This window comes from Catharus ustulatus, chromosome 13 (genome assembly GCF_009819885.2).
Source record: "Catharus ustulatus isolate bCatUst1 chromosome 13, bCatUst1.pri.v2, whole genome shotgun sequence".
NCBI classification, from domain to species: domain Eukaryota; kingdom Metazoa; phylum Chordata; class Aves; order Passeriformes; family Turdidae; genus Catharus; species Catharus ustulatus.
Genome location: NC_046233.1, coordinates 16458932 through 16475401, shown reverse-complemented (window position 1 = coordinate 16475401; position 16470 = coordinate 16458932). Strand labels below are relative to the sequence as shown.

The 16470-nt window shown below is 48.0% G+C and overlaps 1 protein-coding gene across 2 annotated transcripts in view; it reads left to right on the top strand.

The window, feature by feature from the left end:
- Positions 1-3115: 3115 nt before the first annotated feature.
- The window catches only part of LOC117002374 (6-phosphofructo-2-kinase/fructose-2,6-bisphosphatase 4), a 50736-nt gene continuing 37381 nt past the window's right edge, over positions 3116-16470 (top strand). Inside the window, exon 1 of one of the 2 annotated variants that reach the window (XM_033071401.1) lies at positions 3116-3190. In XM_033071401.1, coding sequence (XP_032927292.1) covers positions 3139-3190 — 52 coding nt within the window. In that variant the 5' untranslated portion in view covers positions 3116-3138. Of the gene's footprint in view, positions 3191-14160; positions 14204-16470 lie in introns of those variants that run through there. The other variant, XM_033071403.1, reaches the window with a different exon arrangement.

Sequence of the window (16470 nt, the reverse complement as noted above, 5' to 3'; positions counted from 1 at the left end):
TAAGGGGGCAGCTGCCGCACACAAAGGCCAAGGTGTGCCTTCCCACCTAGAAAAAAACACAGTGGAGAAGGATAAACACGGTTAAGCAGAAGAGGAAAACCACTGAAAGAAAAGCCTGTTTGATGCCCTGTGAGGCTCTGCCCACCAGCCCGTGCAGGGTTACAGGCTGCCTCCACCACTGTGCTCAGCACCTTTTGTTCTGCCTGAAGCAGTGCGAGTTCCTGGCTGGCACTGAGCCACATCTCGCTGGCCAGTGGGACAGGGGGCTCACTCTGAACCCTTTTACCAATATCAGTAAGGAATGCTTGCAGATGGTGGTTTTGTTGGCTTTTCTTTTTTTTTTTTTTAAGGCCAAGGACAGGAGGCTGAGCTGCTGCAATGCCCAGCCCCCTGAGCTCTGTGCCTCACTACCTGCTGCTTCAATGCCAGCTTGAAAACCTCTTTTCTTTTCTGTTCCTTTTTTTTTTTTTTTTTTAAGAAAACATGGGGATAAGGTTTCACTAAGCCCAGAAACTGTGACTAAGAGATGTTTCAAGGGGAGAGCAGATGAAACCAAGGGCCTCTCTCCTATCCCAGGGCTCAGAACTGTACCATGTTTCTTTCAGAGAAGCTCTCAAACGACTCCAGTGGCCCTTGCTTCAAGCTGGAAGCAGTTAGTGACCAAAACCAGGGTTAACTAAACCAAGTACAGTAGCAGTAACAAATGCTCTGTTCCAGGGACATGGTGGCTCTGAGTACCAACCACATCATCTCCCTCCTTCACGCTCTTAGCAATGGACAACAAAGCTTGCTGATGTAGAAAAGGCCACAGTTATGGAAAGTCACTTGAACTCCTTAAGAAGATAAAACAAACTAATCATTAATGCTTCAGATGAAATCACAGAGAGTTAATAGGGATTAAGTATTGTCCAGAAGGTGGACACAGGTGACTTCCACCTGCACAGAGCCCAACACTCTCACTATGGCACCTCGAGACGTGTTCAGCCCTAGGGGCTGCACCAGGAGCTGGATCTTACTTGGACAGTTCCCCAAAAGAAAAGGAAACACTCCTCAGCATTGCATCAACAGTGAAATACTTTTTTTCTTGTGTCTGCCCTCAGTTCCTAGACAAACATTTCCAGAGAAATCTGTGACAGCCTAGGATTGGAGAAGCAGTAGGGGCTGGTCTCAGAACAAAGTAACTCAGGGCTTGCTCTGAGTCACCACACACACTTGAAGGAAGGGATACCAGGAATCCTACTGATCTCAGCAGCCGAGTTTCCTTATTGCAGGAGGCATCATCACCTGGAGATAAGCACGCAATACTCTCTGTCTAAAATCCACGCCAACAAACCACCCTTTCTTTCATGTGGCTTAACTTCTGTAAGCAATTCAGAAGTTGTACTTTATTAACTGAAGTTTTAAAGCGTCAGGTGATGCCCAGGCAGAGCCAGCATAGTTACAGTGCTTATGTTGGCAGTGGGGGTCTGAACCAGCTGCCCAGACAATAAACTTGGGGTTGATATCACCTGGACACAACTTGGGAAGCAGGATGGAGGTGTGTAGGTAAAGACATCCTGACAAGGTAAAGAAAACTGGCTTGTGAATTTTAAGCAAAACAAACAAACAAACAAATCAACAAAATCTTAACTCTATTGCTTATGTTGACCATTTTTTATCTTAAAATGGAAATTACTCTGATTTTTCACTAGTAAGTGGCTTTAGACTGATGCTTCCTTAATCTTCCTTCATTTTCTGTTTGGCCTCTCTCTCATCTGCAGTGATGTTTTCCCCCTCCCCAAAGTTGTGTTTGCCTATCTCTGCAGGCCAAAGGCACAAAACTCAGATAGCTCTCCTGAGCACAGTGCTCCTAGTGCAGGACACACAGTGAGATAACAGCTCTGAAGTTCCTACACACACCCATTTAATTCATGCCTGCCTCAGGGGGACAGCCTAACAAAATCACAAAGCTGTGAGGAAAGGCAGCCACAAAAATAACCTGTCCCGACCTGAACAAAATAACAAACACGCTTCAGCATTACCCCAAGGGGGGTATAAAGACCTAGAGGATTTTTGTCATTCAGCTCGAGTTTGTGTGTGTGGGGGTGCTGTATGGCAAAAGCAGCGGAAAGCTGCAGCCCAAAGCAGGCTGTGCCCCGAGCGCACGTACGGGCTGTGTTTGCCCTGCTGGCTCCAGCTGGGAGCGGTCCGGCTCCCTGGGAGCTGGATCCCAGCCCTGCCCCAGGGCAGGTGGGGCGAGCTCCGCTGGCTCAGCGCTGGGGTCACCCCTGGCTCCGCGGGTGCTCCTGAGCCCGGCTGAGGGCTGGCTGCTAGTCAGACCGCGTCCCTATCCCCGTCCCCGTCCCCGTCCCCGTCCCCATCCCCGTCCCCGTCCCCTGCCTTCACACCCAGCGCTCCAGAATGGCTACAGCCACCCCACCTCCCTCACGTCCACTTGATTTTTGCTTATTAATTTATTTGTTTATTTTAAATTTCGACTCGTTTAAACAAAACACGAAGTCCTGGAGAGCAGACAGCGGAGGGACGGCCGCGGTCCTGGCAGGGAGGGGGTGATGGTTCCGCGGTGCGGTGCTGTGCTGTGCTGTGCGGTGCAGAGGCTCCGCGGTACGGTGCGGTACGGTGCTGTGCGCGGTGCGGAGGTTCCGCGGTGCTGTGCTGTGTGCGGTGCTGTGCTGTGTGCGGTGATTCCGCGGTGCTGTGCGGTGCTGTGCGGTGCTGTGCTGTGTGCGGTGCGGTGCTGTGCTGTGTGCGGTGCTGTGCTGTGTGCGGTGCTGTGCGGTGCGGTGCTGTGCGGTGTGCGGTGCTGTGCTGTGCTGTGTGTGGTGATTCCGCGGTGCTGTGCTGTGCGGTGCGGTGCTGTGCGGTGTGCGGTGCTGTGCTGTGTGCGGTGCTGTGCGGCGCAGCGGTCCCGCGGCCCTGCCCGCGCAGAGGTGCAGCCGCTCCCCCAGCCCCCTCCGCAGGCCGGGGCTGCGCGGGGCGGGGCGGGGCCGAGCGGGGCTCCCGGCGGGCGGGGCCTGCCCGGCCGCTCCCTCGGCCCCGCGCGGGGCGCGCACACCGCGGGCGGCTCCGCGGGGTCCCCGCGGCCGTGCGCTCCGTGCCAGCCTCCGCCGGAGCGCAGCCCAGCCCAGCCCGCCGCCGATGTGGGGCTGCCGCAGCCGCGGCCGCTGCCCGCAGGGCCGGCGCTGCCGAGGTAGGACCCCCGGGACCCCCGGGCCCCCGCCGGGCCGGGGCTGCGCCGCCGCCTCGCCCCTCCCGCCCCCGGCTTCCACCCACGGGGCAGCCCCGAGACACCCGCGCGTTCAGGGCAAGCAGAGGGGACGGTGGTGTTTTCCTGGAGCTCCTGGTCGAGGTTTTCCCTCCCGGCTGCACCGAGGTGTGAGGGTGCCCGGCATCTCAGGAAGCTCGGCCGGTGGAAAATGGGAATTGCGGCTTCTGCTGGAGCAGCCCCGGGTGAAGGAAGGTTTGGGAGATGTGGCGTGCAAGGAGGGAATCGTAGTGTACCAGCAGCTGTTTGCTTGCCGAGTTATTTTTGGAGATAGCTTTACTGCGATGGACTTTTTTTTTTTTTTTTTTTTAACTGTCTGTAGGAAGGCGGGTTTGCATCTCACTCCTCCAAGCCTTGGTGCTCTCCATTTGGTGTAAAACCAGTGCTTTGGCAAATACTGTTCTATCTGCTTAGCTCTTCTTCCCTGATTCCTAAGGGCAGCTCCATAAAAAGCACATAATCTGCACCTTTTTTATCTTCCTTGGCGAGATTTGGCTGCGGGCTCGTTGGGGCCTTCCTTGGAAAGGGCTGGCTCTGCCTGGGACCGAGGTCTGGCGTGTTTGTGAGGCCTTTGAGTAATGCGGGGTGACAGCTGTGACGCAAGTGCACCAAAACTTCAGAACCTGGCCTCAGCCGTGGTTCTCTTGGGATATCATTTCCGCACTTTCTAGGAAAACTGCGTTCTGTAGGCTGGAAGATAAAGCAGGCGCTGGTGCTGCAGGGGCAGAGGTGGCTGTGGCAGTCAGGGGTGTTGTCCTCAGGCTTGGTAACGGGAGCAGGACCCTGCCGGCTGCCACACTGAACTGGGTGTCACCGGCTGCAGAGGGGCTGTGGCTCCTGCCCGGTGAGTCACAGGCTTGCTCTTGTTTACAGCCATCACTTTGCTTCTGCCAGCCTTAGAGCTGCCTGCTTCCTCCGTGCCTGGTTCCAAGCCAGGGCATGGAAAGGGATTGCAGTGAGGCTGGTGTTTCAGAACCTCTGGGACTAGAAGGGGACCCCCATTCAGCTGTCGAAATGTGGTGATGGCCATTGCTTTGTGGCTGAACTGAAACCCCTTCTCTGCCCCTTTGGTCATTCCCACGATGCTTGTGCTGGCATCTTCCAGGAACGGGGATTTTGGCTGTGCCAGGGGAACTGGATAGTGCCCTTCCTCCTCTTGTCAACACCTGGCTCCTTGTTGGCTCTGTAGCAGGTTCCATGGTCCTCGTGTGGCTCTTTGAGATGTGAGGAGGAAAAATAAAGTCGTTAATACCGAAGAAACTTGAAGACTCTCTAAGATTTTTCCATCTTTAAAGATGTTAATTCTGAATTTAACTTTTTATGTTGGCAAATGCCAGAGAAACTAGTTCATTTGAGGCAAAAACATACTAAACCAGCTATAACTTGGAGCAATCCCATATAGAGTTGTTTGATTTTGTAGTGCTTTGCCTAGAGCTGAAGATGGGACTGAATAAATGCCTGCTGTGGGACTGCTGATGCTCTTCCAGTGTGTTACAGAGCAGTTTGCAAAGTTTCCAATAAGTTTGCTTAATGTGACCTTACTCAGTTCCGAGGCACTCCCATAATTATGGCTGCAATTAGAGGCAATAACATCCATTTACATAAGATGCCAGTCCTTTTAAATCAGTGCATCATCTAATGAGAGCATTCATGTAGGGATAGCTGTGCAGGATGAGGACCCAAAGCTGAGAGCATTTTGGGGAGGATTTGGTTTCAGAACTTTCTTGAGGTCATTTGAAGGAAGGATCTGCTATGAGATAGGACATTTTGTTATGAAAATATACTGATTTATAAATACAACCCTTACCAGTAGCAGGATGTTGTTGAATTGAGTGATCATACACTTAATTTTTTTAATGTATCATCCATCCCATTAAAAAAAAAAGTCACCCTGGTTGCACCAGTATTTTTCTCAATTTGATTGCGTCAATGTTCCTTCTGCTCTCATGAGTAAGAGATTTGGTAAATCCAACTTGTGGACACTATGTAATTGCTGGTGAAGCACTACGGATGTGTTCTGAATGGCTCATTGGACTTCATGGTTTCCTTGGGGCTTAGCCTCTGCGTATGATGCCCACAGATTTTCCCTTGAGATAAATATAAATCTGAGACTTGAAGTGCTGGAAAAGATCATGTATTTGGGAAATGCTTTGGCCTTTTTCTAAAAGAAATTACCTGGTGGAGTATTCCCACCTTCCCCCTCTGTATGTTTTGTTCTGTTTCTCTTTATATATTTGTTTGCTTTAATTTATTGAATATGGTGTAAGTTTGTGGCCTCACACCCTGGGTGGGGCTTCCTGGGAACAGTCACATGGCTAGTGTAGTGGAAAGGGTAAAGATTCCCAAAATACAAGTGAGGAGGTACCAGTCGTGAGCCTGAGAGGTGCAGTGTTCCTTGGATCTGCACTGGTTTTCCCCACAAGCCTTTTTTTCCCATTATAAGAGAAATAATTAGTCTGTTAACCTTTTCTCATAGGCAAAGTGCTTGGCTTCTGGTGTCTGAGACCATAAGAGGTTAAGTAATTAAATTGTAAAAGAGAGTAAAAGAGAACAATCAACTCAAAACTCCCTAGTCTGTCTAGCTGGGCTCTCCAGTCTCTAAAATTAAGTAATTTAGGTTGATTCCTGATTTCACTAGATTTTTACTAGCAGCAGCAGAGAGCCCCACGTTACTTCACACAGGTTGTTATTTCCAGCAGTGGTGGATTGTTGTGGGCACAGTGTCAGGGGCAGCACTGGCCTGGGGCGCTCTGACAAGGCTCCAGCGTGGAGCTGGGGTGGCTTATGAGCCAGGCTTGTTCCTGGGTGCCTGCCAAAACCTGGCCCTGAGTATTGTAAACACTCACTGATTATGAATCCTAATCTCCAGACATACTGAACCTGTTACCTGCTGAGGTGCTGACCTGGTGAAGTAAAATCACAGCATGGTTTGGGTTGGAAGGGACCTTGAAGTTCATCCCATCCCACTCCCTTGGGTGGGGCACCTTCCACTCTGCCAGGGTGCTCAGGTTCCATCCCACCTGGCCTTGGACATTTCCAGGGATGGGGCAGCCACAGCTTCTCTGGGCAACCTGTGCCAGGAACTCACCACCCTCATGGCGAAGAATGTATTCCTAATATCCCATCTAGCCCTGCCCTCTGTGAGTTTAAAGCCATTCCCCCTTGTCCTGCCACTCCATGCTCTTGTCAAAAGGAGCTCTGCAGCTCTTCTGGAGCCCCTTTAGGCACTAGAAGTTGCTATAATATCTCCCAGAGCCTTCTCTTCTCCAAAATCACTCTGATGTGCTGAGCCTGTGAATTTGTGTCCATGCAGAGAGAAGAAATACATGGGTTTTTTGTGTAAAATGTGTCAGCTTGCCTGTGCTATTACAACAGTGCAGTTTTAAGTGCCTTTAGGGTTGTGTTTTGATTCTGCCAAACTTATCTCTCGTTTAAGAAGCTGCTGAATGAGGGGCTCTCCTGGGTGTTGGTGTCCTCAACATTTAAGGGTCTGAAGTAATGCACTGGAATTAATCCTGAAGCCCTGAAGCTCTGAGCTGCCACGAATACAAATGATGAGTCTTAATTGCAACTGACTTGTATCCATGTGATGGATAAAAATGCTGTTTTGCAAATGTTTTATTAATAAAATGGGATGGATTTGTCAGGAGTACCCTTGTAGAAATAATGTGCCTGTTACACTGAAACATGGAATGTAAAGCTGTAATTTCTGCACTAGGATGTCTGAAATGCCTGTATGGCTTTAGGTTCCAGGTGATTCAGTATGTATCTTCAGTATATTGTTTACAGGCAGTGCATGAGTAGAAAAATGTAGGAAAAGATTTTTAAAAAAGGTGAATAAAGGGTTTTAAGTTCTTGCCTTTCTTTTTGACTCTGAAGGTGAGCTGCAGTTGCCTGAACTCCTTCCTGGGTACCTATTTATAAAGAATTGTCTTCTGTTTCTGCATCACACCCTTTATGTGGAGCCAGCTTCACATGTTGAGCCTTGGACCTGGGCACGGCCATGGGAGCTGTGTGATCCAGCCTGGGGAGAGCTGTGTGATCCAGGCTGGGGAGAGCTGTGTGATCCAGGCAGGGGAGCTGTGTGATCCAGCCTGGGGAGAGCTGTGTGATCCAGCCATGGGAGAGCTGTGTGATCCAGCCTGGGGAGAGCTGTGTGATCCAGGCAGGGCAGAGCTGTGTGATCCAGGCAGGGCAGAGCTGTGTGATCCAGGCAGGGGAGAGCTGTGTGATCCAGGCAGGGGAGTGTGTGATCCAGGCAGGGGAGTGTATGATCCAGGCTCTCTGGCAGTGTTCTCCAAGACAGAGTTCCAACAGCCCCCGCCAGCCCCGATCTGCTGCGGGCTTGGTGCCTGTCACCAGAGGGACACCTAAAAATGGCTTGTATGTGCTATTGTGCTATTCCTGCCTCACTGGGAAAAGCCACTCGTGGTGCTGCTTCCCTGGCAGTGGATTCCCACGTGACAGATTTCTCCATGTGCAGACAGCAGCACACTTGGTGAGTTGTCTCAGTCTGAGCTGGCACTGCAGAGGCTGGGTTTGATCCTGCATGTTTTAGGTGCCTAAATGGGGAGGTTTCCCTAAGCAGCAAGAAATCTTCATGTCTGGGTTAGGTGCAGTGTGCCAGGGGATAGTTTAAATCAAAACATGCAAAGACAAAATATTTCTGGTGCTTTATTGTTGCTAAAAGCTTCTGTATGACTACACCCCCTGTTTTGACTTAAGGAGCACAACCACCATGAGCAGTTTCAATGCATCTGAAACTGCTTCTGTCCTTCTGACACTCTTTGGATTTAAGGCTGTTTTTTTCCTTTCTTTTAAGTTTCCTTTTATGGTCATATATCCCTGGAAATCTAATTGATGTTTGTTAATAACAAGCAACATTTGTTGTTCATGGGAACCCTGTTGATATCCTTGAGCTGTGCAGCATTTACCTTCTGCGTTAAGGAGGGGGGAAAAAAAAGAGCTTTGTATTTTTTCTGCTACCCATGTGCAACTGGTTTCCCCAAAATAATGAGGAGATTTCAGGGGTTCGTGACCTCTTGCAATTAGAAAATGTCAGCTGGCTTGTGAGAGGTGGGCTGATGGGGCAAAGGAGGAGGGGGAGCAGCCCTGTTACTGCTGAAGTAATTTCTCATTTTTGGTGGGAGATCAATGTTGCAGATTCTTCTTTTTTTTCCCCTGAAAAATGCTCCATTTGGGGATTAGAGTAGAGGAGGTTAAAAATCCAAGCAGTTCTGGAAGAGACATCTCCCACAGATTTGGGGATTTAACTGATTTTTCTTCCTCAGGCTGGGCCAGTTCCAGGGATTTGGGCTGGTCTGGTGTAAATCCCAGGTTTTGTGGGAGCAGCTCAAAGCACTGTGTGTCCTGGCAGCATTGGTAGAGCACCTCTTCACTCCTGCTAGCCAGTTTTCATTAAAATGTGGAAGACTAATGTTTCTGAGACCTCTGTCCTTTGTGAAAACAGGTTCAGATGTCCTGGTGGTGAGGGGGGACCCGAGCAGGCACAGACCAGCTCAGGGTGGGTTGTCTGGAGCCAGCAGTCCTGGACAGCTGGTGTTTCACTGGAGGTGATGAGTGTGAGGGCTGGTGTGCTCATTTACTTCTGATTCCCTTGCTTTGTTTGCTATTTTTGTATCCTTTTTGGCTTTCGATTGATATTTAAATTTTGGAATGTGTTTTTACACATTCTGGTGCCCAAGGCTGTCCCTTATGCCGTATGTGATGGAGTATTGCCTTCTCTGCACCTTAATAATTTTTTGTATTTTCTCTACAAAATATGCTGAACCAGAGTTATTTTTTCAAAATATAAAGAGAACTCAGGTCAGCTGCTTTTTTTTTTTTTTGTTTGTTTATTTTAAAGAGAAGGCTTCTTTACTAATATTATGCTGGAGCCTCACTTGGTAAATGTTTCCCCTTTCAAGAGTTTAACGTGCAGCATTCTGTTTAGCTTGTCTGCATTCTGTAAATTTGATTATTTTGGCTGTCATAATTTTATTACTCTTATTAAGCTTCCTCATTTGCACACTGATCCTGTTAGTCTCAGGAAGCTGATAAGCCATCTAGGTCTACTTGGAAAATGCACAGAAAATGGGAAATCTGCCCTGGAGGCTCTGAGTACTGAGATTCACTGTGATTTAGATCTGAGTGTCTGGCCTGCACTTTTTTCCCCTTCGGTGCTTTTTAGACTACCTGACTTCATTGTAGTTTGCCAAATTAAGATGAATTTTTGCTTTTATTATAAATTCTGTCACTGGTGGCTTCTGAGAAGCTTTGCTCTGGTTTGCTTGTATTTTTATTTGGATGAATACCCTTGTTTTTCACAGAGCTTAAGAAAATTTCCAGCAGCAGCTGGCATCACATATGCTGTGAGTTGTTTTCTGCCTTGTGTCAGTGTCAGTTTTCCACGCTGCTTTTCCAGATGGATTTGTTCTTTACTTTCACAAAACCTGCTTAGCCATTGCCTGTGGGGTGTGCAGGAACCCAAGTGTAACTGAGAGGACTTTGGGCACGTTACTCTTTGCTCTTGCTTCCATTGCCATGGCCTTTTTCCTCAGTGACCTGTTCTGTAAGGCAGGCTGGACTATCCTCTGTTGGACCTTTAACTCCTGTCCCCCTTTTTAAAATTTGTTGTGGCTCTCAGTGAAGTCTGGTCCTTCTTACAAGGTGTGGTTGTACCTCCTGTCCCTTAGCCTCTCCTGTCCCAAGCCTGCTTTGGGTGCTTCTCTGTATTTGCACGTTATTTATGTCACTGAAATGTTGGCAGACCCTGTTTTGTTCCTATTCTCTGTACTTCCAGTGAGCTGTTCTCTCTTTGGTGATGTTCTTCCCCCATCCTGGTCCAGTGTTTCCTCCTCCTCCCACGGTTTGACCTTGCCTTGCTCTTGTCTCCCTGTGCCCTTTTCCAGGCGTTCACATGGCTTCAGCTTCTATTAAGTGCTGATGACTCACAGATTTACTCTACACCTCCGAGGGCTTGTCATCCAGCCCAGTGGCTGTTTTCCTCCTTGCCTTTTCCCCTTTGAGTTCTCCATCAGCCATTCAGTATTTCACGCCCCAAACCCTGGGTGGTGCTTCCCAAGCTCTCTTATCTCTTGTCTTTTAAAGTGCTGCCATCTCATAGGTAGCTCTGTCCCAAAGCTTTCAAGATTTTTTGAAAATTAATTTGGTGTACTTCATGCATTTGAATCGCATGCAAAGTCTGTGTACTCTTTGTTGTCAATATATTCTCCTTTTTCATCTCATCAGACAACTTCTCTACATAGAAGTAAGTTTTTACAGATGTTTTCCTTTGAAGTGACAGCTCTTGTGCAATTGTACTTCTGAAGTAATTTGATAGCATTTGGTTTTAAAGATGACATAAAGTGTTTTAGTTCTAGTCTGAGAAGGCAGCTGCCCTTGTTTTAACTTTTTCTTTTTTATTATTTAGCAGCCTAGACCTACTGTTATGAGCAAGTGGGATTCATAAGATCCTAGCTGAGTGACAGGAGAAAAGATGTGTATACACTAGAAATGTTCAAATATCTAATATAAAAGTAGCTGAGCATAATTCATAAGCCTGTCAGCCTGAATAAGGGCTGTCTGTTGTACTTAAAGCTGTCAGTCCTTTCCTTGTGCTCCCTTTAATTACATTACTACTCGTACCTGCAAACTCAAACTTGGAAATGGAGAGATTTTTTAGCATGCCTGGTGATTGAAAAGGAATAGAGAGCTGGGAGGTGATAGAGGCACTTTCAGACTCCTTAGCACAGGCTGCTTGTGAACAGATTCAAGAGGCACAAAGACAGACATCCCCATGGATGCAGGTGTGTTTTTGTTTTCCCATTGATCCAGCCTTTGTTTTCCACGGTTAAATCACAGGTGGCAGGTGCCTGGAGTGGGCTTGCTGCTGTGTCACCCTGGCAGGGGGTGGGGAGTGTCCGAGGTGCACCCACCATGCAGGGCTGTGCCAGGCTGTTCGTGCTGTTGCTGTAGTAACATCAGCAGGTTGTGCCAGAGCAGTGTGCAGGAATGACTCTCCTCAGTCTTGCCATCTTGGAAACTCGGGATTTTCAATTAACCCCTGGACATGTGAATGTAAATTTGTGCAAATGCTGTGTGTTTAATGTCCTCGTTCTGTATAAGCACGGACCCCCCTCATGTAAATATTTTGGAGTCTGTGGTGTACAGCAGGAGGGTTTATCTACAAAGGGCTTTTTAACCCTGGGTTGCACTCAGAAAACATGAATAATGGATGCAATCTTTCCTTTCTGTTGCATCATAACAGGAAGATTTAAAATGTTACTCAACTTTGTGATGATGGGAATAGTTTTAAGCAATACCTGGAAGCACCACTTGAGGATCTTACCTGTTTTCCAGAGAAATGATTTCAGTGTTCTCTCTGAGGTAAAGATGGGAGAGGACTGAAGGTGTAAAGATTTAGCAATTTCTTCCTCAGATTTAACAAACAGAATTAATGCAGGCTAGCCTTAAATCTACCCCTAATGCCAGGCTTAACACAGGAAACTTCCTTGTGTGAAAACAGCAGCATCTCATCAAAAGGCTTTATCTCCAGATATTAAATTTCTCCCACATTTAAAAGAGATCAATTATTTCTTCTGAAATGTGATAAACATCTAGACTAACATATTTATATACTTAGAAATAAGGAAAATACTCTGAGTGACCATGCCTTGAGGAATGGTTCACATAAAGATAACAAAGAACAGAGTGACAGTGGGGCAAGGTGTATATTTTTTTAGTTGACACTGCTGTGTCTGTGCGTCTCAGTGTTTGCTCTGGGGTTTTCATGGACTCCTTGTGTTGGTGAGATGATGTTCTGCTGATAAGCTGTATCTCCCCAGGTAATCTTATATATCTCTCCTGATACAGTTTATATTCCTGCAATGCAAGGAGTGAGTTCTGTAGAAAGCGATTCAAGACTTTATTGATACAGTTCTTAAAATAAAACCTTTGTGTGGCTTGTGCTTGTTTCCTGATGGAAACAAGGATTGGAAAACACAACCATGCTGGAATCCAGCCACACATGAACACTGCTGTCAGGAATACCTCATTGCTTTGTATGTACTGTGAATAACTCTGATGACGTCGCAGTAGACAATGAGGAAAATACCATAAATGCAAATTGCTGTGGGAATCATCTGTCTCTCCAGCTAAATAAGTGTGGTGTGTAGCTCCTGAGTGCCTGAACCCTGTCAGATCTTCCCTTGTATCAGACATGTTGGTGGTTGTTGGAATAGATAGGAGCTTGTTTTCTTGCTGATTTACCTGACATGAACATTTTCTGTTTGGATGAATTATTTTCCTTATCTATGCTAAGGAATATTTTGTTTCAGCTCGAGGAGTCTCTTTGGTATCTGCATTTATATGGCTTTGCCTGTGTGGGACCTTGGGTGTTCTTTAAATCTGTTCCTCAGTTAGCACTGAAGAATTTTCTTGTCCTTAGTAGTAGTAACTTCAGTAACTCCTCATCTAAAGCATGATTACATCTGGGTATTTGTTATCAATCTCTTTGATTGATCTGTAGCCATGAAGTCTGGTAGTAAAATGAACTCTTACAAAGTAATTTCTGAAGGTGTGTCTTGCTGAGGGCAGATTCTTGTTTTACTTCTGAATTCTTAATGGCTTTTTGCTTGTCTTTGGGGTAGCAGTCTACTCCAAGACAACTGGAACATTTTCCCTTTAGGCAGTGACTGGAAATAAGATATGTAGTGGATGGTGCCACTAATAAAACTTACTCGTTGCTCAGAAGAAACGAAGGAAGTGCTAGGGCTGTGTATCACAAGGCCTGGCCCTTGTGATTTCAGCTGGTTTGGAATCAAGTCCCAAATGGAAGGACCTGTGGAGAAGGTCTGGGGAACCTGCTGAACCTGTCACGTGGAGTGCTTGAAATTTCTGGGAACTTAGTGGGCTATTGGTCATTTTTGCTGGGCTGACTGCTGGGACATTAGACTGTGGGAAAACAAAAAGGAGGATGGCACCTTGGCTTGAGGAGAGAGCCATAGGTGGCCTTGACGAGGTGGGAAGTCTTCATTTGAGAAGCTGATGTAGCAAAATGTCCTGAGAGCCTGAACTGGGAAGGTGTGAGTCAGTGTATGTCACTGTGCTAGCCCAGCATTGCACTTCTCTGCCTTGATTGCTCTTTGTGCTTGCTAAGCTCTGAATGGGAAAGAACTTTGTTCTCTGTGAGAAGCTTTTAGTTCCTGAGGGATCTCTTGTGGAGAGATTCCCAAGCCATACTCTGTGTACTCATACACAGATACTCATATACTCATACTCCAGGAGCTCAAGAAGAGAGATGCATTTTTTGTGCAGCTTCTTTCATTTTTCATCTCTGGGTTTCCTTTTGGTGATTGAATAGCAAGGCTGGGCTAGTGCCTGGCTTACAGAGGTCACAACATACTGAGCAAAAGGGCATTGTGTTTTAGGCAGGTTGTTAGGGTCTTCTCTAGCACAGGGAGGAAAAACCTGCCAGGCTTGATCTGCATTTCAGGAATATGGGAATTACCTGGAGGAGAGAGCAATCTGTTCCCTGCTGAGGTCTTAGTGTAACAAGGGATGTGACACAACAGGCCAAGTGTCCCAGCTGCTCTGCAGTAACTTTGGTCATTATAGCAAAAACTGGGTGCATTTATAAGACTTTTCACCATGTAAGAGCACCCCAACAAATACTTGGTCAAAAAAACCCATCTGCAATGTGCCTTATATCTGCTAATATCATATCTCTCCCATTCCACCTGAAACCCGGTTTTGAATTGTTGGACTGTTGTTACTTGTGAACAGAAAGGGTGAAGCATAGCTGTGTGTTTGGTCACTGACTCCTCTCATTGGCTTGCAGTGTTGTAACAGCCTTGTATAAATTAGCTGCTGTCCTGGAGTGATGCTTCCAGCTGCATAGATTTTGGCCAATGAAGGACTGCCACCAGCCTGCTGAAGGTACATTTGAAATATTTTCTGTTGCTTTCTTCTCAGTGAAAAGGAAATCAGTTATAAGTTCAACAGGAATTATCCTGTCTGCTTTATACAAACACTGTGATGCAGTGTAGCAGGCTGCCTGTTAGCTGAGCCAGCCAGTCCATGTGAAACTGGGGAGCTTTGGATGGGTGTCAAAGCTGGATATGTAAGATATGTGTGTGGCTGGAGGCTGTGCTGGTGTGTGTCTGTATTTCTTGAATAACAGCCATATGTAATTATTCATTGCAAAGTCTGTGTTCCTCTGTGTTCTTCTCAATTTGTGCTGAAACAAAACCGGTGCTGTGCTAGGGGTGATGTCTGTTTGAGTAGTTGTAAGTGGGGAGCCTCACAGCCCTGCCTCTGCAGCTTCTTAAATGGGAATAAGAACTTAAACTCTGGTCTCTCCCCCTCTCACTATTGCCAGATGTAGAAAATGCAGAATGGCAATCTTAAGATGGGATCATTTAAACCAGTTCCTGTTTGTCACTTTGAGCTGAAGCCATAATCTGCAATAGAGAGGGTTTGGGTTTAGGTTTTTTCCAGCAGATTATTGCTCTGTCTAGAGGTGTGTATATAGAGGTCAGGGACTGTGGGTTTTATCAAATGTAGGTAGCTGATAATGTGGGACTGCAAAGTATATCCTGTGACTTACTGGAACGAGAATTACTTTAAGAAAAATTGAAGTAATAGATTAACGATGAAATAAAATTTGTTGGTGTTTAATATCTAGAAAGAAATGGGGATATTTAGTTCTGAGTTCACTCCTCCCAATATATTTTTTTTATTTGGGTTAAGAAAAAACTCAGGGCTGTAAACTCTGACTCTACCATGTATGCCTCAAAGCCAAGTCCTGATGTGTTTTAGTTCTGTGGAGCTTTGCTATCTCCCGGCACGGCGTCCCAGTGTCACTTGGCTGTGACAGTGCCTTTCTGAAGGGTAACAGGGAATTCATTTTTCCAGGAGAAAGGTTTGGGCACGGGCGGCTCGGCGGGCTTGGAGCAGTTCTGAGCACAGTGATGGCCGGGGCTGCGGTGTCCCCGCCGTGTGTCCCCCCAGGCTGTGGTGTCCCTGCGGTGTCCCCGCCGTGTGTCCCCCCAGGCTGTGGTGTCCCTGCGGTGTCCCCGCCGTGTGTCCCCCCAGGCTGCAGTGTCCCCGCCGTGTGTCCCCCCAGGCTGCGGTGTCCCCGCCGTGTGTCCCCCCAGGCTGTGGTGTCCCCGCCGTGTGTCCCCGCCGTGTGTCCCCCCAGGCTGTGGTGTCCCCGCCGTGTCCCCGCGGCTGTGCCTCGGGCGGTGCCTTTGCTCGCGGCAGCCACCAGGGGGCGCCCGTGCAGTGCCCGCGGAGGGGCCAGGGCGCCGCCTGGCGGCACGGGCGGTCCCGGCACCCGCGGGAGCCTGAGGGTGTCCCCGGAGTGTCCCCGGTACCCCCGGGGATGTCCCCGAGATGCCCCCGGGCCCTGCGGGAGAGCTGCCGGAGCGCTGCAGAACCCCCTGGGTCACCGCTGGCCGTGCCCGTCCCTCCTGGCGCTCGGACACACGAGGCCGTGTGCGGTCCGTGGGGAGCTGGGCGCGCTCGGGGCGCTGAGGCGGGGGCACCTGCGGGGCTGGAAAATCTCTCCCTGTTCCGAGTGTGTGCCAGAGAGATGGCGGAGGGACGGGAGGAAGAGATGTTGCGTGGTTTTTGGATGCTTTGTGGGCTGTCAGACTACAAAAGTGATCTCTTTACTAGGGAAAAGAGAGACATAGAAGTTACTTGCATGTATTGTGAAACTTGGATTATGTGGCTGCCACATGATACAGCGTGCTCACAGATACAAGCTGGCTTTCTGTAGGATCAAGCAGAAACTTTGGTTCACTCTCTTTTTATTTCTCCCTGTCTCTAAATAATTACCATCTGCTGTTGGCATTAAACCCCAGGTTTCCTGTCTTGTCAGTCCGTTGTTTAGAGGGTGAGTGTAACTTTGTCACTTGGCTCAAGCACGTTGTTTCCGTGCCGCAGCTCATTTTCCAAGACTGCACTTTCCCCTGATGTTTTGCCTCTGGAGAGAGCAGGTAAGCTGTCTGCTCACCATGGCCCTGAGAGCAGATGCTTTGTGTAAAAGTTTTCCCAGGAGTAAAGGCTTGTTCATGGTTTCCCTGTAGCAAACAAAGCTTTTCACCCGCAGGTATCAGCTCTGCTCCTCCAGCCTTTGCATTAAGACAGCAGCTGATGACAGTGAGATTGTGCAGAAGGTGATCTCTGTCATTTATTGG